The sequence below is a fragment of the Microcaecilia unicolor genome, chromosome 2 (genome assembly GCF_901765095.1).
Source record: "Microcaecilia unicolor chromosome 2, aMicUni1.1, whole genome shotgun sequence".
In the NCBI taxonomy this organism is placed as follows: Eukaryota; Metazoa; Chordata; class Amphibia; order Gymnophiona; family Siphonopidae; genus Microcaecilia; species Microcaecilia unicolor.
The window spans coordinates 215,159,497-215,186,696 of record NC_044032.1 but is presented as its reverse complement, the minus strand read 5'-3'; the positions used below and the strand labels follow the sequence as shown (position 1 = coordinate 215,186,696).

Sequence of the window (27,200 nt, the reverse complement as noted above, 5' to 3'; positions counted from 1 at the left end):
AAATAAGTTTCACATTGCTCTGGACCTTGCCTTTTAAAATTTTAAGAGTCAAAAAGCACCTGTTATGTGATTGAAATTTGAAAGAGCAGAAACGAAAGCAACAATCACTTCCGCAACAAAATTTTAGTGATGTTCCTTAATTATGGAGCTCATTATTTTCTCCTGGCAATGAACTTTAGCTCATGCAACCAAGTTCTTAAGAAGATTTGGTGTGAGAAACTGGAGATGCCAATTGCTTATCCAAACATACTAGAACAACAGATTCTGGAAGCAGAAAGAAAAGGACGTTTGTACACATCTCATAAAATGTGGACACCTGTGCATAACTCTCTAGGGTCTTTAACTCAGTCAATGCCTTATAGTCAAGGCTGGAAGAGATACCCTTTACTGGGATTTTGAGAAAGTTGTGCGGACTTGTTTCTTCTAAGTTTTGATTCAGCATTGTATTTTATTTTATTCTAAACAGAAAGGAGTTTAGCATTTAAAAAAAGAAAAGTTGGGCAACAGAAAAAGGTTACCATTTTGGTAAAAAAAAAAAAAAAAAAAAAAGAGAGCAGTTCCCTGCAAGCAAAGAGAAAATCTGATAAACCCAGGCACTCAAATTAAAGCTGCAACACAGTACTACATGAGATAGTTCAAAACAGCCATGGCACTAGGAAATAGTGTGGTTCAAAAGGGTTAAGAATAGCAAACTATATAAACCTTGCTATAATTAAGATGAGGAACCTCTAACGAACACTCTTCACAGACATGCCAAGGCCAGACTACTTTTCATAACTGTCAACCAACAGTATTTAACCACCTTCTTTGTAAACACAATCCTTGCTAAGAATGGAAAGCAATTTTGGATCACAGGGGTGCTTGACAGTAGCATAGCCATACATGGTGCATATGTTGCATATGAATCCCCTGTCCACTGTTCCCTCTATACTGCATGGCCATGAACCTCTTTTCAGGCTTTGGCACAGTAGTTCGAGACTGCCACACAGCAAAGGCAGCATTCTCTCATCTTTGCTGCTTCTTTTTTAAAATGACCAGCAGCAAAATAGCATCCATCACTTTCGTGGGGCTGCAGATTCTATACATGCAATTGCTGGTCCTGTCCCTCTGACATAACCTTCTTGCTCCGGGGCAGTGCCAGCATGAATAGAGTCTGTGGTCCCACAAGAGTGATAAATGCTGCTTTGCCTCTGCTGCTGCTCATTTGGAGGAGAAGCAGCAGCAGTGGCTGGGTTGTCCGAGTGGAGAAGGTGGTGAGAAGAGACAGCAGAGAGAGGTCAGCTGCTGGATGGAAGGGGTGAAAAGAGAGAGAGAGAGAGAGAGGACAGATGCTGGATAGAAGTGGTGGAGAGAGAGAGTGAGAGGGAAGATGATGGATGGATGGGGTGGAGAGAAAGAGGGCAGATGCTGGATGGATGAGGTGGATAGAAAGAGGGCAGATGCTGGATAGAAGAGGTGGAGAGAAAGGGGGCAGATGCTGGATGGACGAGGTGGAAAAAAAGAGGGCAGATGCTGGATGGACGAGGAGGAGAGAGAGAGGGCAGATGCTGGATGGAAGGGGTGGAGAGAGAGGGGGTGGAGTTTGTGAAAGTAGAAGAGGTGGAGATATAGAGGGCGGAGTTTGTAAAAGTGGAAATCGGGGAGCCATGGTGAGGAAAAAGGATGGAAAGCTGCAGGTAGACATAGTAAAATTGAGGGAAATTGAAGACTAGATAGTAAGAATGAATTAAATTTGGACAGAGATGCAGAGAAATAAATTGAAGCAAGCTGAAAGGAAAAGGAGGAGAGAGAAAAGTAACAACTGGAAAGGAAATCCTGGCAAGAGAGTTGTAAGAATATGGAGGAAAGCAGAAACCAGGCACTGGGACCAAACCATTAGAAAAAGTAAAATGCCAAACAAAGTTAGAAAAAAGAATTTTAGTTTAGGATAAAGTAGTGTGGTAGCCATATTAATGAAGATTAATAAATATAAATAGAAAATGTAAATAAGGTGATAACTTTTTATTGGACTAATTTAAATACATTTTTGACTAAATGTCAGAGACCAAAACCTCCTTTCTCAGGTCAGGACAGGATACCATAACAGCAGTGTATTGTCCTGACCTGAGAAAAGAGGTTTTGGCCTTTGAAAGCAAACTGAAAAATGTTTAAAGTTAGCCCAATAAAATGATATGGGTATCATCCTATTTTCCACTTTTTGCTTTATTTGTATTTGCTAACTTGTAATGTAGTGATTGGAATATGTCAGTTTTTGACATTTACGCCTGCTACCTTTATATTTTACACACTACAGGGGAACATGTCTCACTTGTTTCTCTGGTGTTCACTGTATACAGAGTGTGGCTTCTTGGGGGTTCTGTTTAATTTTTGTCTGCATATTTCTATTTTTAGTTTGTGGTTACTTAATGTATTCTGGGTGAGAATCTATAACAATTTGGCTTGTTCAATTTTCCCTTAGGTGTATTGGTTTTAGTGTGCACCATAGTATTTCCTAGGTAGGATCTTGTTATGTGACTCATGGAAGTCACTGTTATTATGGCATGGTAGAATCACTCTGTAGGTCCTGAGTGGCATTTGTATTAGTTTGTATTACTTTACAGTATGCCTGGTACTGGATTTTGGATTTAAATCACACCTTTCTCAGTAGTAGCTCAAGACAAGTTACATTCAAGTACACTAGGTATTTTCCTACCCCTGGAGGGCTCACAATCTCAGTTTTGTACCTGAGGCAATAGAGAGTTAGGTCACTTGTCCATGATCTCAAGGAGTGGCAGTAGAATTTGAACCTGGCTTCCCTGGTTCTCAGCCTGCTGCTTTAATCATTAGGTACAGCTGTTACTAATGTTTGGTAACTCAACAACAAACTAAAGGGTAGCAGAGCTGAAGCCTGGTGGCCATTTGGCAACCTCTCAAAAACTTAGTATGCTCTCTGAGCCAGGCAGGGATCTACCAACTGTACCTAAATTTGTACCTCGCCTTAAACTCAGATTTAGATAGGCAAATGATCAAATCTAATTAGCTTCTGTTGGTCTGTGCTCATCAGGCTCTCACCCACTTGCAAATAGAGCTCTTGGGTTTCCACACCCAATGTGCATCACTCTACACGTCTTTGCATTCAATTTTAACTGACAAATGTTAGACCATTCTTCTAATTTATTTATAGCACTTCTCATATTGTCTACTCCATCCAGGGTGTCCACTCTGTTGGGTCAGTTTAAATGAATTATCTGTAATCATTTCGCTATTAACCCTTTTGGTTTAGTCAGTTTACTTTGATGGTTGCATATCCTTTATAAGTTGGTATTATATTTATCAATCTTGTTTTGTTTGCAATACTTATACGGTTTATGTTGGTATTGTATTTAACATTTCAATAATAGTTTGGTGAGTGAGACAGCCTAATGATTAGGAATTGTGCAATAACTCTGACCCAGCTAGAGACGCACCCCTCCCCCCCCCCCCCCCCCGTTGAACATTCCTGGCTATGCTATTGGTTCTTAATGCTTTTGCTTGCCAAAGCTCTGACCCCTAGCCTCTCTGAAGAGACAAAACTATTCCCACATTGAAAACATTTCAACTGAAAACATTTCATAAATTCTAATATAAGGTATGAATATGCTGTCAACCAGATATGCAATGGCAAAATGTGTGTGTGTAGTCAAATACCTAGATCAGGAAACAGAACTTGCTGCCGTTTCCTTGTTTTTGAAATATGAATAAATCCTGGGCCTGAACAGCAACATCCTTATTGAGTATCACAGGAGACATTACCCCTGTACAAAAGTTCCTGTACACTTACCAAGCAGTCCAGCTGAGAGACGGGGTTCTTGTTGCCAGGTTGGCTTATATCCCAGACCTTGACACATCCCTTCCCACCAGTGTACACGTACTTCGTGGGGTTGCTGATAGTAACAGCGCATACTACTTCACCGTGATTAAGGGTGTTTATCTGGCGTGCATGTCGAGGGATTCCTGGTCCAATCAGGGCATCAGGAGGGAAAGGTACAGGCTGCATCTGACCATCTGCGGTTACATGAAATGAGTAGGCTCTGTAGTAATAGGAAAGAGAAAAAAGAAAAATCAAAAGTTGTGACAAAGAAAACAAGATTTGTCAGAAAGAAAAAAAAACATTAGCCTTGAATTCTAATTCAAACAGCTGTATGAAGGAAAAATAAAATGTGAGAAAAATCTCAGACAACCACATCCATTTCAAACCCAAGTTTACATACCTCTTTTTTTAGACCATCATGTGCTATAGCTATTCCCCCCTTTTCTCCACTTAAAACTTCTATGGCCAAATTTAAGGCTACACTCAAGACTTCTTTTTTTTTTTAAAGAATGCTTTTGATTAACTGCCTATGAATATGCTAATTTTTTCTCCCACTTTTCCTCTAGGACAGCTGATTCCGGACCAAGCACAGGCCTCATTGAAGGGGCCACAAAGCAGTTACTTACCAATAGCAGGTGTTCTCTGAGGACAGCAACCATATATTCTCACATGTGAGTGACATCATCCACAGAGCCCAATGCAGACACTGTCATAGTGCACTGTCACTTTAAAACTTTGAAGCAGTGTCCCCACTACGCATGCGCGGGGCCAGCAGAACAATACTAAAGCTAAGAAGACAACTCCAAGGGGAGGTGGGAAGGATGTGAGAATATATGCCTGCTGTCCTCAGAGAACACCTGCTAAACGTAAGCAACTTTGCTTTCTCTAATAAGCAGGCATTATATTCTCACATGTAGTACTCACTAGCTGCAAGGCTCACAATATAATAATGAACCTGGCAACTTAGGAGAAAGTGAGCCTTGTGGAAAAAAGGGCGGGAGGGCGGAGTTGACTTGTAAGTAGTAAAACGATTTTGCAGGATTGCTTTGTCCAAGCTGGCTATCCCGTCTAGAAAGCTGCTTTAGATTGTAGTGAGCAGTCAATGTGTGAGAACCACGTTGTGTCTTGCAAATTTCTTCAATGGAAGAAGAGCAGAAATGGGCTACTGAAGCCGCCATAGCTCTTACACTGTGAGTGGTGTCACGGTCATGAAGGGTCAAGCCCAACCTGAGCATATGTGTAGGAGAAATAGTCAGCCAGCCAAGTAGAGATAGTATGTTTGGTGATGTGAATTTCTAATCTGTTAGGGTCGAATGAAACAAAAAGCTGGTGTTTTCTATGCTTCAGATAATACGCTCAAGCATGCTTGCAGTACAAGGTATGCAGTGCTGCTTTTCCAGGATGAGAGTGTGGCTTAAGGAATAAGACAGGAAGCACAATGGACTGGTTGAGATGAAACTCCAATACCACTTTAGGGAGGAATATGGGGTGGGTTTGGAGAACAACCCTGACATGGTAGAACCTAGTGTAAGGTAGGTCAGCCAGCCAGCCACAAGGGCTTGAAATTCACTGACTCTTCTGGCAGAGTTGCTGTTAAAAACAATACTTTATACGTGAGGAACTTCAAAGAACAGGAATGAAGTGGTTCAAAAGGAGGATTCATGAGAAGTGTGAGGATGACACTGAGATCCCATGCCACCAGAGGTGGTCTAATAGATTCATGAAAGATTTATTTCATACCAAACCTAACTATCAAGGGATTAACTGAAACTGGCGTATTATCACCTCTAGAGTGAAAAGCACTAATGGCACTGAAGTGTACTTTGAGTTAGTTTTGAGGCCAGAATCAGAAAGATGGAGGAGGTACACCATAAGGGTACAGAGAGAGCACCTAGTAGGGTCAAGCATGGCTGTACATCACAGGGAAAATCTTTTCCACTTGAAACTAACATTTCTGTATAGGTGGATTCCTAGAGGCTACTAGTATTCAAACGACTTCATCAGGAAGTTTTAAAGAATTTAAATCTATGTCATCAAAAACCAAGTCATCAGGGTTACAGAGTGAGGGTCTTGATGGAGGAAGGACCCCTTGTTCTTTGTTATTGGGGTTGGAAAGGGATCTAGCCTCAATGGTTTCTTGGACGATAATTCTAGGAGAAGAGGGAGCCATATCTTACATGGCCAATAGAGAGCAATTAGAATCATGGTCCCTTGGTCTCTATGTAGTTTGAGAAGAGTTTTTCTAATGAAAGGCAGTGGGGGAAAGGCTTATAGAAGATCCGTTCCTCAGTGGAGCAGGAAAGTGTCTGGGGCTTCACGGTTGGGAGCACTGATTCTGGAACAATTCTGGGGAGAAGTGAACAGGTCTATCATTGGGGTCCCCCACTGCTGGAATATTCAATGACCTAAAGGCATGCTGAGGGACCATTCGTGAGGCTGAAGGACTCTGCTCAACTAGTCTGCAACAGTATTCTGTTTGTTGGCTAGATAACAGTTCTCATACAGATGTTTCGAGAAGCTGCCCAAGTCCAAATCTGGATTGCTTGTCAACAATGGAGGTAAGAACACATCACAACCTGGCTGTCCATGAAAAACAGAATTATCTGATTGCGGATGTGGTCTTGGAAAGTGTTCAGTGCATTCCAGAATAGTCGCAATTCCAGGAGATTGATGTGATATCATTTTTCCTGTGGGGACCAAGAACCTTGTGTATGGAGACCATTGAGATGAGCACCCCAGTCTACCATGTAGGCATCCTTGGTGAGGATTTTTTGATGCAGAAGAGGCTGAAAGCAAGAACCTGGGTGAGATTATGGGATACCATCCACCACTGTAGAGAATGGCGTAGCTGTGGAGTGACTCAAATACGGGCTGAGAGCAACCCATGGCCTGAGACCACTATGAAGAAAGAGTCCATTGAGGAATTTGGAAGTGGAGCCAAGCCAATGGTGTTACATGGACTGTTGATGCCATGTGGCCGAGTAGGCAGAGCATCTGATGAGCAGATACTTGGGTGGAACTAGAAATGTGAGTGGAGAGATTCATTATATTGTCTTCTCTCTGTTGAGGGAGGAAGGCTCAACCTTGAGCAGTGTCCAGGAAAGCACCAATGAATTGTAAGGACTGAACTGGTTGACAATGTGATTTGGGGACATTCATCAAAAAACTGGGGAGGTCTAGGAGACATATGATGGACAGAATTGAGGTCTGTACCGCCATCCAGGAGGCTGCCTTGATTAACCAGTTGTTGAGGTAGGGGAAGACGTGTATGCTCCACCTGTGGAGTGTTGCAGCTACAGCTACTACTATCAGGCATTTTGTGAAGACTCGAGGAGCCAAAACCAAGCCAAATAGCAAGACCTTGTATTAATAGAGTTCCACAGCAGAAGCGCAGGACCTTCTTGTGTGCAGGGAGAATAAGTAATGGAGTGTATGGCTCTTTCACATCTAGAGAGCAAAACCAGTCACTGAATTGGATCATTGAGAGAAGTGATCCCAAGGAAACCATGCACATTTTTTCTTTGAGGAGAAATTTGTTTAAATCTCACAGATCGAGAATTGGTTGTACTCCACCCCCCCCCCCTCATCTTTTTTTGGTATGAGAAAATACCTGGAGTAAAACCCTCAACCCCCTCTGGCGGAGGAACTGGTTCTACTTCATTTTGCCGGAGGAGGGCAGAGAGCTATTCTCAAAGTACTATCCTTTGGAGGGAGTTGAAACAAGACTCGCTTGGTGGATGGTCAGGACTTTTTTCCTCCAATGCAGAGCATAACCATGGATGATATGTATGAGCAGCCAACTCTGTTGAAAGAGGATCAGCTGGCCTCCTGCTAGTAGGCTGCTTGACACAGACCACTGGTGACAATGCTCTCTAGGAAGGAGTCAGAAACTGGGTTGCTTAGATTGAGAAGGGGTTGTGACTTCTGTCTCCGCTGCTGCTGTAGATGTGAGCATTGGGGCATAGTCCTGTGAGGTGGAGGAGGGATAGGAGTATAACTATGTTTAGAAGCATAGTAATTAGAGTGTCGAAACCCCCCTGCAAATTTACTAGAAGAGACAGTAGAAGATTGTGACCTGGATAAAGTTTTAATAGTATCTGTGAAGTTTGAGGAAATAATCAACTTTTTCAGTAGGAATAAAGTCTGCAAAGGAGAGAGTACTCTGTATTAGAGACCAAGTAATTTCTGGAACAAAGTTGATAGTCTAATATGTGGTTGGTTAGCATAGAGGTTTGAAATGTTCTCCTGCCAAAAGAGTCTAATGCTCTAGAAGAGTGTTGAGGCAGATGAGTCTCCGATGCTGGAGAGAACTCCTCTGCTGATGCTGACATGTGTTTATCGGGTTCATGGTGCCCCTGATGGCAACGTTGAGCTGATGTGCATGACCTCTCCCATGATTGTCTTGCCGATGTATCATTGGATTGGGCTGAGGCTGGTGCAGCCACCCTTTAAGCCTTAATAGACTGCATATGCAGTAGCTCTGAAAGCTCCTCTGAACATAGCCCAGATTTCCTCCTGTAGAGTAGGCTGAGAAGCCTGAGTTATGGTCTGTACAGGCATAGGAGGTCTCAACCTCAAAGGTTCTTGGTGAGAAACAGGTTGTAGAGAAGAAGAGAAGTCACTGCAGCATGGATGCTTCCTGTGCATCAAAGATGTCAATGCAGAGGATGTGTTGGCAATGTGCATGGAGGAAGAATGATGGCATTGCTTCTTAGCTTTTTTATGCTGCAGGTCCCTTGATGCAAGTGGCACTGCCGAGGACGTAGATTTCTTATGCGGTCACTGTTCCAAGTCCAACATCGGAAACACTCGATGTTGCATCGGTGCACCCGATGTCAATGCTGATGCCGATGCAGGTTCTGTGTGTCTAGTGCTGAATCTCCCACCGTGCTCGATGTCAATCTAAAATGTTTTTTCATGCTGGATTCTGTGGGCTTTAAGTGCCCTTGTTTGCATGCGTTTCGCTGACCACCATCAGCGTTATGCCTGGAAATTCAATGCTGGGCCATATCCAGACTTCAACATTGAGTTTTCAGGTTTGTGGAGCCAGCAAAAACAAAACTGGTTAAATACAATATTTAGCACTTAAACGACCATGGAGCAACGCATAAAAATAGGCCTGACTTTTATGCGGTCTTATTTATGCAGTCTAGCTGGTTAAGTGCTGAACATTAACAAGAGCTGACTCCACCCACAGAACGCATCCAAAATATCTGGTTTTGACATAGGCATGAACCGGACATTTTCAGTTGCATTAACCAGTTAGCTCCAAACAAGCAATTTAACCAGCCAGAAGCCATTTCTTGGTGGTTAAATGACTTTGAACATTGATCTGAAAATTTATATCCCACATTATCTGAAAGTCTAGGCAGATTACAAAATAACATACATAATCAGAGAGGCCAGAGTTCAAATCCAGCTAATGCTCCTGGTTACCTTGGTCAAGTCACATCACCTCCCACCCCCAACATCCACACACAAATGGCCTCGTACAAATTTAACAGCTTAGCAAATACCATTAGCAGCAGTACTAGGATTAAGCTCACGTCTTTTTGGAGTCCTTTTACTAAACTGGTAAAGACGGCTGAGGGGAGATATGATAGAGGTCTATAAAATAATGAGTGCAGTGGAACGGGTAGACGTGAGTCACTTGTTTACTCTTTCCAAAAATACTAAGACTAGAGGGCACGCAATGATTCTAATAAATTTAAAATGAATTGGAGAAAATATTTCTTCACTCAACGTGTAATTAAACTCTGGAATTTGTTGCCAGAGAATGTGGTAAAAGCAGTTAGCTTAGCAAAGTTTAAAAAAAGGTTTGGAAAGCTTCCTAAAAGTCCATAAGCCATTATTAAAGTGGACATGACAAAATCTACTGCTTATTTCTGGGATAAGCAGCATAAAAAGTATTGTACTGTTTTGGGATCTTGCCAGGTACTTGTAACCTGGATTGGTCACTGTTAGAAACAGGATGCTGGGCTTGATGGACCTTCAGTCTGCCCCAGTATGGCAATACTTATGTGCTAGTGTGCACCTAATTCATCTTAAAATAGCATACCACAGAGTGCGCTCAGGCATCCTGTGGTAACTGCCAAATGTGCAAGCGCTAAAAATATATATATTTTTTGAGGGGTGCATGTCAAGGGATAGAGAGTGAGCTGATTTCCCAGGGATGCTTTCAAAAAGACTGGTGAATAATGAAAAACATCCCCACCCCGACACCTTTCCTACAAGTTGTAGGTCTCCTGGAATTTCCTCCAGTATGTGTTAGCTGTCTGAGATCTAGCATTCACCAGTTTGAATTTCAGATAAGTGATTGATATATAAGCTTTTTAGCTTGTTGTCATTTCCCTTTTAGCTTTAGCCCTACTTGTGATGGTATTTGCAATTTCACAGTCATTAGGGCAAGATAAATAAAAGTGAGTGGCCACTGTAGTCTATGGCTTGCTAGTGCCCCATGTTTTAAGTGATGCATCTGGGGAAAAAACAATTCTATCAATGTATCATTTATCAGTTTTTAAGCTTTAATCTATAGCTGTGTGGAAACTTTGCTTGCTCTGTGGAATTTCACGTACTAATTTTCTAGGATTTTATGAGTAAGACTTATTCAAGACCGATGCTGAAAATTAAATATGAATTAATGAACAGGGCTATAAGAAAATATCAATGTTTAATTACAGAGCTGATAGGAATCTGGGAAACTGAATCATAGAAGGGGGTAATCTGCATGGAGCAGCAGGTACAGCCCTACCTTCCTTACTGAACAGACTAGGTGGGTCATCACTTGCTAAGGAACTATGAAACAAAAACAAAAAGCAGTTGTCAAGAGAGCACTGGCAAATGACAAAGATCCTAAATCAACTAAAAAAAAAATGGTATTTGCTGGTGTCCGCAAAAAGATGATGTTAGCCAAAGCAGCTCCTCTTATCTGTGGCTGATGTTCAAAGCTCAACAGAAGATTTAGCGCAAGGGAGAGGGTGGAGAGGACAAGGAAAAACAGGTAAGACAGCCTGAGCATTATAGAAGACCCCCCCACACTCACACACACACAAAAGCACTAGGATTTATCAGAGGAAGAACACAAATCCATTGACAGGACCAGTACATTTTCAGCACCCCAGGCATCAACAGCAATATACCAAATAAATGCATCCAAGGGGCTGCACTGGTTGTAGGTTGCTCTCAGTATGGCTGTGAACAGAATTAGACTAAATCCGCCAACCAGATTTTGTAGACTGAGGAATAAAATCAAGGGCACAGGAGAATAAGGAGATGTACATTCTAGGTTTACAACAGAAGATGAAGCAATGGAAAGCAAAAGGACCCCTCTGGGGAACTCTTGCAACTGAAGTAAATTGGAAAACAAGACTCTGTCCTATGAGGCAGCTTATTTTCCAGCAGAAATAAGCATTATTAATGAGACCAGACGGTGCGTCGAGGTCAAAGGACAATTAGCAGGTGGATATTCCTCTGATCATCCCCTGGAAAAGCAGCAGAAATGACACTGAGCCAAGAAAAAATATTTAACAAGGGGAATAAGGAGTATGCATGGCACCTCATAGCAAATTTGCATCTACAAAAATAAATATATTTTCCCTCAAGAATGCAAAATGAAGATAAGTCACATTGCTCATGAGTAAATGTATGTCTGTTACAGATACTGTGGAAATTTTCTGTCAACAAAACAACCCTCAGAATAAAATCTGTTCAGTTGAGCACAGTTCAACAAAATTTGCTTTGATTGTACTAACACTCTTCCCTTACTTAATCAGGTGACCAGGCAACACTGTATACCCGAATCAGGAATTGCAGGAAAGTAGTACAATAGCATGTAAACATATAGACCTTAAAAGTTAACAATATTCACCAGGGACAATACAAAAAAAAAAAAAAAGTAGAGACTACCCAGATTTGCTTTAGCCTAGCATGCTGTCTCTGCTCACCATGGTACCATGAATTTACACTCTCAGGTAAAGCATGTAAGAAAACAGATGCCATCAAAAAGAAAACAGTACAGCAAACTCAACAGTTCAAGGAATTGAAACAAGGACACAAAGCCCTTCACCTGCAGGCCACCAGCTGAAATTCAGTGGAGGCCAGAAATACCAGAGTCATGATTATTTAATGATATAATCAACTACAATCTAAATGGGATGAAAAGAACTTCAAATTGGAATGTGACCGACAAGAAGAGTAAGCCAAACTCTACTTACACAACACTAAGGATTTAAGGAGTGCCTGCCTTTTTCTCTTTTGCATTTTTCTAGTTGCTATTTGCTGTCAATTGTGGTCTTACAAGCCAACAGCAGTCATTAGCTGTTTTGTCACTTGGCAGCCTCAATCAAAACAGGAGACAACAGCCATGAAAAAATATATTATATTCTGATACTAGTACAGGCGTTCGTACTGCGGGACTCATGGAAGTGCAACAAGGGATGACCTTAAAGCTTCCAAACAGGTAGAAAAAGCGATGGCCAAAGCCAGAAGGATGCTAGGGTGCATAAAGAGAGGCATGACCAGCAGGAAAAAGGAGGTGATAGTGCCGTTGTGTAAGTCTCTAGTGAGGCCCCATTTGGAGTATGCGTGCAGTTCTGGAGACCGTGCCTACGGAAAGATATAAATAGGATGGAGTCGGTCCAGAGGGAGGCTACAAAATTAGTAAGCAGTCTTGAATGCAAAAATTATAGGGACAGGCTTATGAACCTCAACATGTATACGCTGGAAGAGAGGAGGAGGAAGAGGGGAGACATGATAGAGACGTTTAAATATCTCAAGGGCATTTATGTACAGGAAGAGAGCCTTTTTCAAATGAAGGAGAGCTCTGTAATGAGGGGGCATATGACAAAGTTAAGAGGGAATAGGCTTAGGAGTAATCTAAGGAAGTACTATTTCACAGAAAGGGTGGGGGAGGCGTAGAATGGCCTCCCGGTGGAGGTTGTGGAGTCGAGGACTGTTCCAGAATTTAAAAAAGGCATGGGATAAGCATGTGGGATAAGCATGTGGGATCGCTTAGGAACAGGAATAATTAGGGGATGGACAGACTGGATGGGTCATATGGCCTTTTTCTGTCGTCATGTTTCTATGATAACAGGGCACAATAAATATTCTCCCTTCAATGTTATTAAATTATGTTAAAATAGTTTTCCGGCAAATGAAGGGGAATGGTGGTCCTGAATACTACAGTACATGTTCAGGTAATATATAAATCACCATTGTAACCAAGCTATGTTTAGAATAGTTCCCATTGATGGAAAATTAAAGAAAATATACCCTGACAATATGTTTGTGAATCTTGTCTTTGTCTACATCGGGTCATGGTTAATTTGTGTTCATTGTAATTTTTTCGTTCCACACTAGCTATTGTTAACATTAATATTTTTGGATGTTTGATATTGGATGGTGAAGCGCATAGGATCTATTTACAGTGCAACGTAAAGAAGTAAAGGTGGTATGTGATTGGTAGCTACTATGCAGCAAGCAGCACCAGAGAAGAGAAAATCTGAACAGGACTTTAACAATTACCAGCTCATCAAGCCATGCAACATCCCTGCCCCATGCACTGGTTACCTTGGTAACAGGAAGATTTTGTGGGAGGAAGGGGCAGGGCTATTGTTCGTGTGTGAGCTCATATTTACTAAAAAGTCCCACATGTTTGTGTACAATTTCATTTTACTGAGGAAGAGGTCTATGGTTTTTGATCAGCTTCTTAAGAGCCCCCCAAAAAGGCCAAGAACAACTGCTCCAGTGTTATTGCCATAGAATGGTGATTCTGTCTGGGACCCACCTGAGACCATAATAAACAAGACCTATCATCAAAATACACATGGAGTTTATAATTGGTGCAAGTGCACTGGCAAACATTGTTTCATGCACTGCATAAAACAGTGATTTCCCAAACCTGACCTGGGGGAACCCTAGCCATTCATGTTTTCAGGATATCTACAATGAATATTCATGAGACAGATTTTCATACCAAGGAGGCAATGTATGCAAATCTATCTCCTATATATTCATTGTTGATATCCTGAAAACCTGACTGGCTGAAGTTCCCCCAGAACAGATCTGGGAACCATGGTACAAAGTAATTCAGCACCGTTTGCATACAATACCCCTTGAAATTTACAAAATAAACTCCCTGAACTGTCAAATCATTTGTTTAAATACACTTAAAGACCAGTCATCCAAATAAGGGTTTCAGCCAGGACATATCATAAAATTACCATCAAGCTAGCATACATAAATACAGGCCACAGCAGAACAGATTAAACCAAGTAAACAAAACCAGAGCTCATTTAAGACTACAGTCCTCTCGGCAGCTGAGAAAATGGGAACACTGAGGGTCCCAGGACTCTAAAGACTTACAACAGATCCCCTCGTCAAACCCTCCCCCCACTCCAGCACTGAATTAGCACCACTAAAAGCTTATGTAATGTTGTATCAATATTTGCACCTGCGTTGCTGAAATAGGACTGGTACAAAACAGATATGCTTTGGCAACATTTCCTTTAGCAAATAAAGGCATTGCCAACTATTATCAAAAGACTGTAAAGTCCCTGCCCATCACAACATATGATCAAACACTGTCAGTGTGAATATAGCCTTGCAGAATGTCGACGAAGTTCAACTAGCATGGCTGAGGATTAAAACAAACAAACCCTCCCTACTGAAGCAGTATGTTACTTTAAGTAACTGTAATACATTGTCCCCCAGTGTCTAATGCCCTAAAAAGATGCTTGCTCCAGGACTGGAACTGGTGCAGTAATATGATGTGAGAGGAGGGGCTCCCTTTCTGTTTAGGTTCTCATCATGAGCAAGGGTTTGTCAAATTCATTCCTCAAAAGCTGAACATAGTACTGTTTTCCGGAGAAACCCAAAAGATGCAAATAAGGCCGTCTCTTAGGAACTCATTAACATACTATGGGGTCCCCTTTAATAAGCTGCAACAAAAGCTGGGCTTAGCGTATCCAAATGCAAAACTCTGAAGCAAACCAAGCCCATTTTTACCAAGTCCCCAACAAAGGGCTTTTTAAAAAATTTTTATTTTTGCAGGTCCCATGCTAATTTTTTCATTAATGCATAGGAATTGCAAAACAATTAATATGGAGCACAATGCGGGAGCGCTTATTGCTTACTATTTAAGTGTTCCTGCATTAATCAATTAATTTGCACTAATGTGAATGCACTAGCTGGTTAGTACTTCCACGCCTGTACTACACCTCCTCTCAAAAATATATTTAAAAAAAATAGTGCACAATTAGAATGCGCTAAGAGGCAAACTACAGCAAAATGCTTTAACGCATCTTGCAGTAGGCCTTATTTTTCTGGCGTTAAACATATGTTTTATGTTTTATTGTATGGTATGTTTCAGTTTTGAGTTATGTATTAATTTTTATGAGTGTAAGTTGTAACCCACTTAGATGAATTGGATAGGTGGGATATAAATTGGATAAATAAACAAACTCAGCTTAGGAAAAGGGCCCCTATATGTACTAGCAGTTAACTTCTGCCATGAGACTATAAGAAGTACCATTAGTATGTAATGGAAAGGAGAACCTTGAATTCAAAGTACATGCCTTTATGACAAACTGTGCCTATTTTTCTTTGAGGCAGGGTCAGTAGATGAAGACCAGTATGGTCCATCTAGTCTACAACTCCAGTCACCTTATTGGGCAAATGTTCAAGATGCAGTAAGGCAGCACTGGGCAGCAGGAAGAGGCTGTTTTGGAGGGATCTAAGGTTTTGTTTATTATTATTTTTTTTTTTAAAGGGTGGAGGAGGGTGACCTTTTACAAGTGAATTCTCTCTAGGTTAACTAGTGCTTTTGACCAGTTAGTACGAGCAAAACTGAACGCTACATTATAGCTTTCTTCACAACAAACATATTACATCCACAGTAGTTTCTTTTCAACAGTGTCCTCAAAAATCTGAGCTAATTTTTAAAGCTCTCAATACATAAATCCCTAACAAAGTCATTTAGAAACATTTTAAATACAGCCAGAGAAAACACATACAAATGGATTGCTCAAAATATTACTTCCCTGTTACCTAGCTCTACTGCATCCTGGATCAGTTTTCAGGTTTATTGAGAATTCAATATTCCCCTCTCCCCCATTGCAATAAAACTTCTGAGTGGCATAACTGAGATGCATAGCATTGAGGAAAAGAGCAGAAGTTACAATTTCTCTTAAAAAAAGACACAAAAAGAAACCATTCCATCCATTCTGGCTGTCCAATAGAAGAATTATTAGCTCGGAGTTGGTCAAATGTGTCTGAATAAGCTTTAAGACTTGCCTTGAACTTTTCTGGAGAGTGCTTTAAGTGTAGAATGAGCATTCCACAAAGTTGGTCCAACAACGCTGAAAATTGTATTTATGATGTGTGGCAAACAGATATGATGAAAGCTTGATAATTAACTGATTTTTTTTTTTTTTTGAAAGATCTGAGAATTCTGGTAGGTTGATAAGGAAATCAGCAGTCAAAATTGTATTTATTATGTGTGGCAAACAGATATGATGAAAGCTTGATAATTAACTGATTTTTTTTTTTTTTTGAAAGATCTGAGAATTCTGGTAGGTTGATAAGGAAATCAGCAGTCAAAAGAGAAATAGAGGTAGACCAGTGTAATGGATTTTATGGATGAGGAAAAATATCTTAAATGTGTGTGGAAGAGGTAACCAATGTGCATTTTTGAGCATGTTCCATTTCCTCTTCTGCTGTAACATTTTCGAATACAAAGATGTTTTTAAGATTGTTTTGGGGACAGGTGCACATATTTTATAGTGGTTCTGTTTCCTGTAGTTGATACTTTGGTCATACTTTTTTTTGTATATTTATTTTTATTATTGTACAATAAAAGGAACTTACAGAACCAAGAGGAAATTTGTACAACTTTTTTATGAACATGAATTAAAAAAAAAAAAACTATTAGAAATGTCCAAAAACACAATCAAACCAACCAACTGCTGTCAACATCTCTCTCCCACATTTACTCCTCCCCCCTACAAAAAAGTAAGATGACCCCCTTGAGGGGTGTGGCTTTATACCCCCAGATGGCAATAAATAAACTGCATCTATTTAGGACCACTGACCCACTTATCAGGCAACCTCAGTAATTAAGCATCCAACTACATGAACGCTACGAGGCATTGCCTCCCATACATACATCAGTGTGACATCTCTGTGGGGTCCAGATAAGGGTCTGCAAAGCTGCAACCAAGCAGTAGGCACTGTGAATGCAATTAGTGACAATATCTTGTCAGGCATCAAATATACATTTCTGTTGTTGTTAAAAGGGGGAATCTTTTCTCTAAGTGCTAATTCAAATATACATTTATAAAATGTTTTCATGGCTGATGTAATTTTAGTTCAAGTATAGATGAGAATTTCCTTTAGACAATGCAAACTTGATGTGTAGATGTATTAAGCCATCAAAACCCCACAGCATGTATTTTTGTACACCTCAAGTGCTGTCTGTACTAAAAGGATGAAAGATTCAGGAATGGTGCTCTATATTCTCAAATCTCATAGCACAGAAAAACAGGGGGAAGAAATTCCCTGACCTAAATAGAAGGCACACTTACAAGAATGTACAATGTGTCAGCGGTGTAGACAACCCTACCATGCTGGTTGAAGACGAACATGGAACAGATGTGGAAGTAAAGTACAATACATGTAGATATCATTATGATTCAACAGAAGCACAATACTGATGAGCCAGTAAAAAGCAGTTTATGCTGCCAAGAATAAGAGTAATTTCTTCTCCTAGAGAACCTGAAAAGGGTTAAAAAGTAACGACAATTTTTGGAAGCCAACTTAATTATAATCATCCTAATCTTCCAAATCCATTCAGAATTGTACTTTTCCCGAGGAACCTCTTCTAAATATGACTAAGATTTCTTAGGAACTTTAAAGTCTATCACTGAGTTTTCTACAGCTGGGTGTGAACAGTTTCAAGACTTCATTTCACGGCAAATGTGCAAGTCTGCAGCACTGTCAACTCAGTCATACTATAACAGTTACCAGATAGTTCACCAGAACTCTCATGCATACAACTTTCAGCCTTTACTACCAAAATAAGAACTACCCATGATCTTCTCATTGTTGTATCTGGGATTATAGTGTGTTTCTCAATTAGACAGGAACTAACAGTATTGCATTTATTGTAATGCAAAATACAAACTTTTGATCTTTCAAACTAGTCAGTTCAGTTAACATTTCATTCTTCAATACTATACAGTAAAGAATTTGAGAGCGACAATGTGTTTTATATGCTTTTACCACATCCTCTGGAAATGTATTCCAGAGTTTAATTATATGCTGAGCGAAGAAATATTTTCTCCAATTTGTTTTAAATTTACTACTTAGTAGCATCATTGCATGTCCCCTTGTCCGTGTATTTTTGGAAAGAGTAAACAAGCAATTTACTTCTCCCCATTCTACTCCACTCAGTACTTTCTAGATCTCTATCATATCTCCCCTCAGCTATCTCTTCTCCAAGCTGGAGAGCCCTGGATGCTTTAGTCTTTCTTCATAGAGAAGTCATCCCCTTTATCATTTTTGTCAGCCTTCTCTATACCTTTTCTAATTCTGCTGTACCTTTGAGACGTGGTGACCAAAACTGTACACAATATTCGAGGTAAGGTCACACTATGAAGCAATACAGTACAAAGGCATTATAAAATATTCTCAGTTTTGTTCTCCATGCCTTTCTTAATTCCTAACATTCTATTTGCTTTCTTAGCTGCCACTGCACACTAAGCAGAGGGTTTCAAAGTATGATCAATGACGATAACTAAATCTTTTTTTCTGGGTGATGACTCCTAATGTAGAAGCTTGCATCATGTGGCTATAATTTCCTCTTCCCTACATGCATCACTGTGCATTTGCTCACATTAAATTTCATCCATTTGGATGCCCAGTTGCCCAGTCTCATAAGGTCCTCTTCTAATTATTCACAATCCTCTTGTGATTTAACAATTTATTTTATTGGAAAATGTAATCATCTCACTTGTTATTCCTATTTCCAAATCATTTATACATATGTTAAAAGAAGCAACTCAACACAGACCCCTAAGGAATTATTTACCCTTCTCCATTCAGAATATTGTCCATTCAGCCTTATTCTCTGTTTTCTTTTAACTAGTTCTTAATCCACAATAGGATGCTGCCACCTATCCCATGACTTTCTAATTTCCTCAGGAGTTGTTCTTGAGGTACCGTTTCAAATGTCTTCTGAAAATCCAAACAAACAATATCAACCAGCTCACGCTGTCTACATGTTTATTCACCCATTCAAAGAAATGTAGCAGACTGGTGAGGCAAGATTTCCTTTGGCTAAATCCATGTTGGCTTTGTCCCATTAATCCATGCCTATATATATGTTCAATAATTTTGTTCTTTATAATAGTCTCCACCATTTTGCCTGGCACCAACATCAGGCTCACCGGTCTATAATTTCCCAGGTCACCTCTAGAACTCTTTTTAAAAATTGGCCTTAGATTAGCCACCCTCCAATCTGATAAATGACATATCAATAGTAGCTCTGCAAGTTCATTTGCTAGTTATTTCAGCATTCTGTATACCATCCAGGCCAAGTTAGCTTCTCAAATTACATCTTCCAGGTTTACAGATATTTATTTTAGATCTTCCAACTCATCACTTTTAAATACCATTTCTGGTATGGGTACCCCCACACCCTTCCCTCATGATAGACCGAAACAAATAATTAATTGAGCTTCTCTGCTATAACCTTGTCCTCTCTGGGTGCCCCTTTTACCCCTTGATCATCCAATGGTTCAATTGATTCTTTTACTGGCTTCTTATTTCTAATATATCTAAAAAGGTTCTTGCCTCCAAGGCAATCTTCTTTTCAAAATCTCTTTGCCTTATCAACATTATGCATTTGACTTGCCATTCCTTATGCTGTTTTCCATTATCATCAGTTGGTTCCTTTTAGCTCTAATGACTTCTTTCATCTCACATTTTAACCATACCTGCTGTCTTTTGGTCTTCGTTCCACCTTTAATACATGGTATATATGTGGTATGGGCTTTCAGGAGGGTATTTTTGAACAACATCCACACCTGATTTTTTTTTTACTTTTACAGTTGCTCCACTAAGTTTTTTTTTTTTTAACTATTTTTCTCAAAGTCTCAGTTTTTTTTTGGCAAAATGTCAATTGAACTATTCAGGAACTCATGCCAAAATTGTCAAGTATAGGTTTGTTCGTTTCAACTGATTTTTTAGCAGGAAAAGGTTACAGACTAATAGCACAATCAAAAAAGGAAGGCATGAGTTCTGAAGAGACAACTATTTTACCTCTACATCAATGAAAGCTCTTGAAAAGAAAATTCAAATGACTTTGAATTTATTTATTTTATGTATGCATGTATGTTTTTGCCACAGTTTGCCAGATGGCCTATATTCAGTTAAAAAAAACCCAAAACAAAATATAAAATCAACTCAAAGTAGACTTTGAAGATTATTTTACTGCTTAAGCCTGCATGCATCCAGTTTTCCAATTCTGAGATAAGCATTCATGCATAATCTTATCAAAACTGCTAAAAGGCTTGGCTTTTGCAAAGGTAAAAATGGATGACTTACGGTTTTCCTCCAGGGATTCCCGCCAGGTTTGGAGGAATTCCAGGCACTCTCATGTGGGGAGGTGGGTCAAAACCAACCTGACAACGAGAACCATAGAATTCCCAATTTAATAAGTATATAGTTTATGTTAACCAGCATTAAAAAAAATCCTTTAAGCCAATAAAAAATTATTTTCACAAGTTTTGTTTTCCAACCACCCACCAACCAACCAACCAGTAAAGATTTTATTTAAACAAGTGGAAACACTGCAAAAGTGGGCTTCTATTCCTGCACAATTAGGCATGTCTGCCCTGGTATATCTACTTTGGGTTCACTCTGTGCTAAGATTTGAATGAAATTTAGTAGGGGTGCTGCAACTCCAATAAGAGCTCTCCTACTGACTTCCAATTAAGTTCATCCACCAAAACAGCTCTTACTGTTTGTGTATGGACACACAGTAATGACTTTTGACACTGTCCTACTGACAAAACATCCTTAAAAACTGCTTTAAAAACACAAAATATAAACAAAATTAAAGTATCCCTACATAATATTTCATTTCACTTCAAAGCAAATAAATTAAAAATGGAATATTCCCATTGAATTGTGAAGAATAGTTATGACATCTGTTTTCAATAAGCTCAAAAGTAACACAAGTCAACAGCAGGCTCTGCTGAAGTCCCACTCACAAATGTATACACATAATAATACAGCAAAGATACCCTTAGGGTATACAATTTGCCTCCATTTCATAGCTCTGCTGGATGCTGATCTATCATCTGCTATGCAAATAATTCTGACAAAACAGGAAGCCATTGGTAGGACTCAGCAGGGAGGGAAATGACAACTCAGAACACTGAAATTTTACAGACACTACACAAACATATGTACAGGCTTTTGAAAACCTATCAGTCTTGTGAGATGGTCTCATCTTAGGCCAAGATCAGGGCCCAATGAGGAGAAAGTTATAAACTTAAAACACAAAAGTGTTATAAGTTTTTCTGCACAGTGAGTGATGTCCTCGCACTGTTTGTACAGCACCAGGATGAACAACTCTCTCATTGGTCAGAACTAGTACAATGTTCTGAGCATGCTCAGAACTAAGGTAATGTTCTGAGCATGCACAGCCCCTTCCACATACAGCAGCCTCCTCTTCAGTCCCTCAGTTAATTCTGTAAGTCAAAGGGTGCAACTCTTGGGGTGGCAGGAGGGATTGTGCACGTTAATTAATCCTGTTACCTACAGAAAACACCTTTTACAGGTAAGCAACTTGTTTTTTTGTCAACATGTAGGATATAATCAAGCACGCAAATGAGTGACTCTCAAACCTAGGGCTGCTCCAATGTATAGGTTCTCTATCCATTATAAGGAGCATAAGGGACAGCTTTTTGGGTGCTAGAGCCACCCCCCACACAAAAAAAGTATATATATATATATATATATATATATATATATATATATATATATATATATATCAAGCAAAGTTCTTTACTGTGACCAGGGAGCATTCACTTGTGTGAGTTTAGTGCCACTAATCATTTTGAAATGTTGGCTTTTACGATAAGGAGAAGTCTGATCAGATAAATACAAGAGTTGCACAATTCATAAAGACAGGTTGCTCAGTATTGCTTGACTGAAAGTACCAATTACCGACAGGTCTTGGCAAGTGAAGGTATGAAGGAAAGACCAGGTGGCTGCTTTGCAGATATTCTGCACTGAAGCAGATATCAAGTGTTGTGGTAGCTGTAATGGCTCTAAGTTGATGAGGCTTGACTGAACTGGTTAAAGGTGCTGTAGTCTAGTTTGACAATGGAATACCAACATAGCTGTGATCAAAAAGACAAACTATCAATATTCCAGTGGGTTCTGTTCTTTTCAGATGGCAAGCAAGAGCTTGTTCACAGTTCTGCAGTGAACTGTGTGGATATGTTTGCAGTTTAGGATAAAACATAGTGCTATTTATCCATTAAGTAAAAGCAGTCACTATCTTTGAAAGGAAGTTAGGATGAGTGAAGAGCATTACTTTATGATAATGAAAACAGTGTACAAGCTTCTTCAGAGAGCTCTATGGGCTTGAATGACAATTCCATGAAAAATTACAAAATTGTTAAGATCCCATGGCACAAGAAGCTGACCATGAGATAGGAGGCTTGAAGAAGCCACTAAACACTCCAACCTCCATGCTGTAAGAGTTATGGATTTAAGACTGTAATGCATAGTGGAATCTCTGTTCTGGATTATTAATGCAAACGGAGATAACGGAGAGCCTCTTGAGAGGAGGAAAATAGTTCTGATAAGGCTACTAGAGTTTGGTGCAATGACTGTCATCGTCAGGCTTTCTTTAAAAGTTGGTCCCAGAAAACAACAAGGCAAGCGATCTGCAAAATCCAACGTGGAAAACAAACTAGCAGATCAATATAATGTCCAAACAACTTTATTGAAGATACCGTATGTAAGACAAATGCTCGACACAGGCTGTGTTTCGCCCAACAATAGGGCTGCGTCAGGGGCTAATCTGTATCTTCATTAAATGAAAGCGGTGGTAAATTATATATATCAGAACAAGGATAAAAGGAATTTCCTTTATAAAAAACCAGCGTAAGAACCACAGACCAGCATATTCTATATGACGCCAAGTGATCAATGAGAAGTCTACTGTCAAGGCATCATGGCTACTTCATTGCCCCTCTCAATGATTGGTATTCATGCCCAGTCCTCAAAGTCTGCCAAAGGGTAAGATTTTCGGATACCCCTAATGCATATGCATGAGATAAATTTGAATGCCTATTATCTCTATTATATGCAAATCTCTCTCATGAATTTAGGATATCCTGAAAAATTTGACCTGTTGGCAGCCATTGATGGTTAGAAGTGTAAACCAAGGGCCCTGTTTACTAAGCCGCGCTGTAGGCATGCTAACATTTTAGCTCGTATTAAAAATTAGTACGTGCAACACTAGTGACACCCATAGGAATATATAGATATCTCTAGCATTAGCAATCCTCTGGGAACACTCAACTCTAAAATTGAGGATAAAAAAAAAAAAGACTATGCTGTCCATTCTGTATAGGCATTAGCTCTGCGGACCAAAAGGTTTGTACAGCATCTGGCTCCTGATATTTACCTTATATGAGCTCTTTATAATAACATTAAGTAACTGAAAATTATTTGCAAGAATGTTTAAACAAATGTCCTGTGGCTCAACAGGATGACTTCTGCATAGGCTCAGCACTGAATAGATCACTGTGTTGTACAAAAGGTCAAAGAAGATCCATATTTAGCGTGCAAAAAGATTTGAAGTTAAAGACTGCCAAACCTTATGCACTAAAGAGGAAGGAGAGAAAGGATAAACACCTGAACTGTGCTCCTAATGGGATTCTTGTTCAGCTTGCTGAATTTTGTGCTTATATGAAACCTCTGTGCTCCGGTGAAGACACTTCTCTAGCACTTTAAAGAATGGCTTAGAGATACAGCTTTATGCTCAGACCTGGGCATTAGGTTTAGAAAGAACAGACAAGCAGGGCTATCTTGCATGACTGGGAAATTTGAATTTTAAAACTGAGTTGTCAGAGTAGAAGAGGAGTGGCAAGATGGTGACCTGAAGCTTGCATGCTGAGCGGCCCCACTGTACTCTGTATTTTTCTACTTACTTAAATTACTTCTTTAACAGTGATGCCCCATACAAAGAGGAAGGGGACGACTAAAGGCCAACCGCCGATGGCCAGAACTTCGTCCCCTGTTCAGCAAACTTTGGACTACTACACGATGAGTCGTCCACAAACTACTGGGTTAATGAGTCCTGCGTTGAGCGCCGATGAAGGAGCGTCGATGCTCCTGGGCCTGGAAACAACTTTATCATCCCCGGAAATCAACCTGGCTCCATGTGCTGCGAAGTATAGGAGGGAGCCAGGAGTACATGCTGGAACGGAGGTCGTTAGCAGCAGAACTCAAATCGGCAGTGCTACTCCTAAACCCGCAGAGGAAGCCAGCGTGGAGTTTTTGTCTCCTGTGGAAGTAACAATGAGTTCTATCTGGAAGGCGCTTCAGGATCTAACGGTGGCAGTAAATAAATCTGCTCAGGATACAACTTTACTTGTGAGTAAAATGAATAGTTTAACTTAATCCTTAGAGATTGTTAAAACTGAAACTTCACATAAAGTTCTACAGGTACAGGAAGAGGTTAAGGTTATGAAATCAACAACAGATGCTCTGGTAAGAGACAAACTTTTAATCCACCGGAAAATTGAACAAATGGAGAATTATAATAGATGCTTAACCATAAGACTGTTGAATTCAGGCATGACTCCTACAAATTTCTTCAAAAAATATTTAACGGAAAATTAGAAAATTCCTCCTTCAGCTATTCCCCCATGTAATAAAATATATTAGTTAACAACTCTTGCTCAAAAGGGAGTGGAACCTGTGAATGGTGGGAATTTGCCTCAATCAATAGGAATTGGATCAGAGAAACAAGATCTGTCTGCGTTGCTGGAAGACCCTTTGTCAGAAGTATTTACTCGAGAAACGCTTATTGCTTCGTTTGTATTTGAACAGCATTTGAACTCAATGATGAGATTATACTTAAAGTTCGCTGCATTACCTTTTTGTGGCCAAAGAATATGGATTTTTCCAGACGTGACTAAGGCTACGCAAGATAGAAGGAAACAATTTCTGGCACTAATAGAGGAAATAAGGAAACTAGCTGCATCCTTTCTGTTAGCATATCCTTGCAAGAGTTTGATACATTTCCTGGGCAATAAATATGTTTTTTATGAACCGAATCAACTGTGCACCTTTATAGATATGAAGAATCTATCCAGTGGACCGATGGGGACTAATGATTTAAATGAATAATTAGTGGAGATATTTAGGGTTAAGCCATTTTCTTATCTAAATTTTTTTTTCAATAGATAAATGATCTCCTTGTCTTACCCCACTCTCCCTCAATTTGTGGTCTAAGAAAGAGTGAACTGAATTACTTGATTGTAATAATTTTCTTTATATTACTTTCTCTATATTTCATGGCAAGTCTATTTTATTACTTGTAAAATTTAAATTGCTATAAATAAAAATACCCCCCCCCCAAAAAAAAAAAAACCTGAGTTGTCAGTGTATCCTCACCAACAGTAACTCATAATTGAACTCATATCCCAATACTAAAGGGCTGCTTCTAAAAATGTAAGTAAGGTTGATGATCTACTTTTGTCTAAGGACTTTTATACTGTCATTTATTAAGTTAAAATCTCTTAAGACACACTTTGTCCAACTCGCATTTAGGATCTCAATCTACTGGTTGGCGTAGGACAGACCTGTGCACCAATACGCTTATCATAAGGGGCCTTTTTTGTGTGTGTTTTATTTGCTTTCTGTATGATTGATCTTTCCTATTTTAATTGGCATTATCATTTACTTTTTATACTATATTAACTCCTAGTTTTAATATTTTGTAAACCACTTTGACCTGTGAATCAGAAACAGCAGTATATCAAGATTTTTAATAAACATTCCTTCATAATCATTGCATTCAGCATATCTGTGCTTGTAAGCAACCATTATCAGATTTCTATATGGATTGATCGTCCACACTCTGGGTTAAGCCTGAAGATGGGCTCAGTCTGAGCCATATTTGAAAAGCAAAAACACAACCTAACTGAAAGTTTCTTCTTTTTAAGGAGACAAAAAAAGCTCCCCAGAACGATTAATAAAGCGCTTTGTTTTCACATCCCTTTGGCAGAGCTGAGGAGCTGAAGAAATTGCTATGTGCAGGAAAAGATACACAAGCTCAAAAGTTTATACTAGTTCTGAGCTTTGGGACAACTATTCCGTTCAAGCACTGTGCAATGTTGCCCCTCCCTTGCATGCCTAATTATATTCTAATGCCTATAGGGACAAACAAGTAGGCAGAGAGACAGGGGAGCAGAAGGAAAAAAAGATGCAGTAAGGGATAGGGAGCAGAAGAGAGATTCAGCAGGAGGTGGGGCAGCAAAAGGGTAAGGTAGGGCTGTAAATAGAGAGTAAGGGGCTTGGAGTGTGGAGAGGAACCTTACCAGGTGGGATATGCTCTTGCCTGGGAATAAAGGCACTCGCCATATACCTCCTACGCAATAATATTCATTGTTGTAGAAGAGAAAGTATGTCAGTGCAATTCAGCTTTAGCAAGTAAGCCCGAGGGAACTTTTCAATTTCCTGCAGCAGGGGCACACAGACCATGATCTGGGCTCTTGGGCAGCTAATCACCTATCAAAAGTGATTAAACTAAATGGAGACTGGAGGAGAGTGGACTCCCCTATTGCTCTGGGCCCTACTGTTCCAATGGTCAGTCCACCCCTGTTCTGCAGATATGTACAGGTATTAATTCTTTGCATCTGGAGAGGGAGTGGTGTAGGAGAAAAGCATGTCACTGGGGTTAGCTTTTGACTTCACTGATAAGTCTGACTTCAGTGCCAGGCAAAAAGTGGAAACTACAGGTATTATAAAGAGAAATTATTGAACACATACAAACATGGTTTAATGGGACAGAGTCAACATGGGTTCAGCCAAGGGAAATTTTGCCTCACCAATTTGCTTATTTTTTTGAAGGTGTGAATAAACATGTGGATAAAATAGAGCCAGATGATGTAGTGTATCTAGATTTCAGAAAGCTGTTGACAAAGTCCCTCACGAGAGACTCCTGGGAAAATTAAAAAGCCATGGGATAGGAGGCAATGTTCTGTTGTGGATTATGAACTGGTTAATGGATAGAAAACAAGGGTAGGGTTAAATGACCAATTTTCTCAGTAGAGGAGGACGA

At 39.8% G+C, this 27,200-nt stretch overlaps 1 protein-coding gene across 10 annotated transcripts in view; it reads right to left on the bottom strand.

The window, feature by feature from the left end:
* Positions 1–27,200, bottom strand: part of TLE1 (TLE family member 1, transcriptional corepressor) — a 309,424-nt gene that overhangs the window by 43,354 nt on the left and 238,870 nt on the right. For all 10 annotated transcript variants that reach the window (XM_030193704.1, XM_030193708.1, XM_030193702.1 and 7 more), the window contains 2 exons: positions 20,432–20,508; positions 3,800–4,049 (listed from right to left, as the gene is read on the bottom strand). In XM_030193704.1, coding sequence (XP_030049564.1) covers positions 3,800–4,049; positions 20,432–20,508 — 327 coding nt within the window. The remainder of the gene's footprint in view (positions 1–3,799; positions 4,050–20,431; positions 20,509–27,200) is intronic.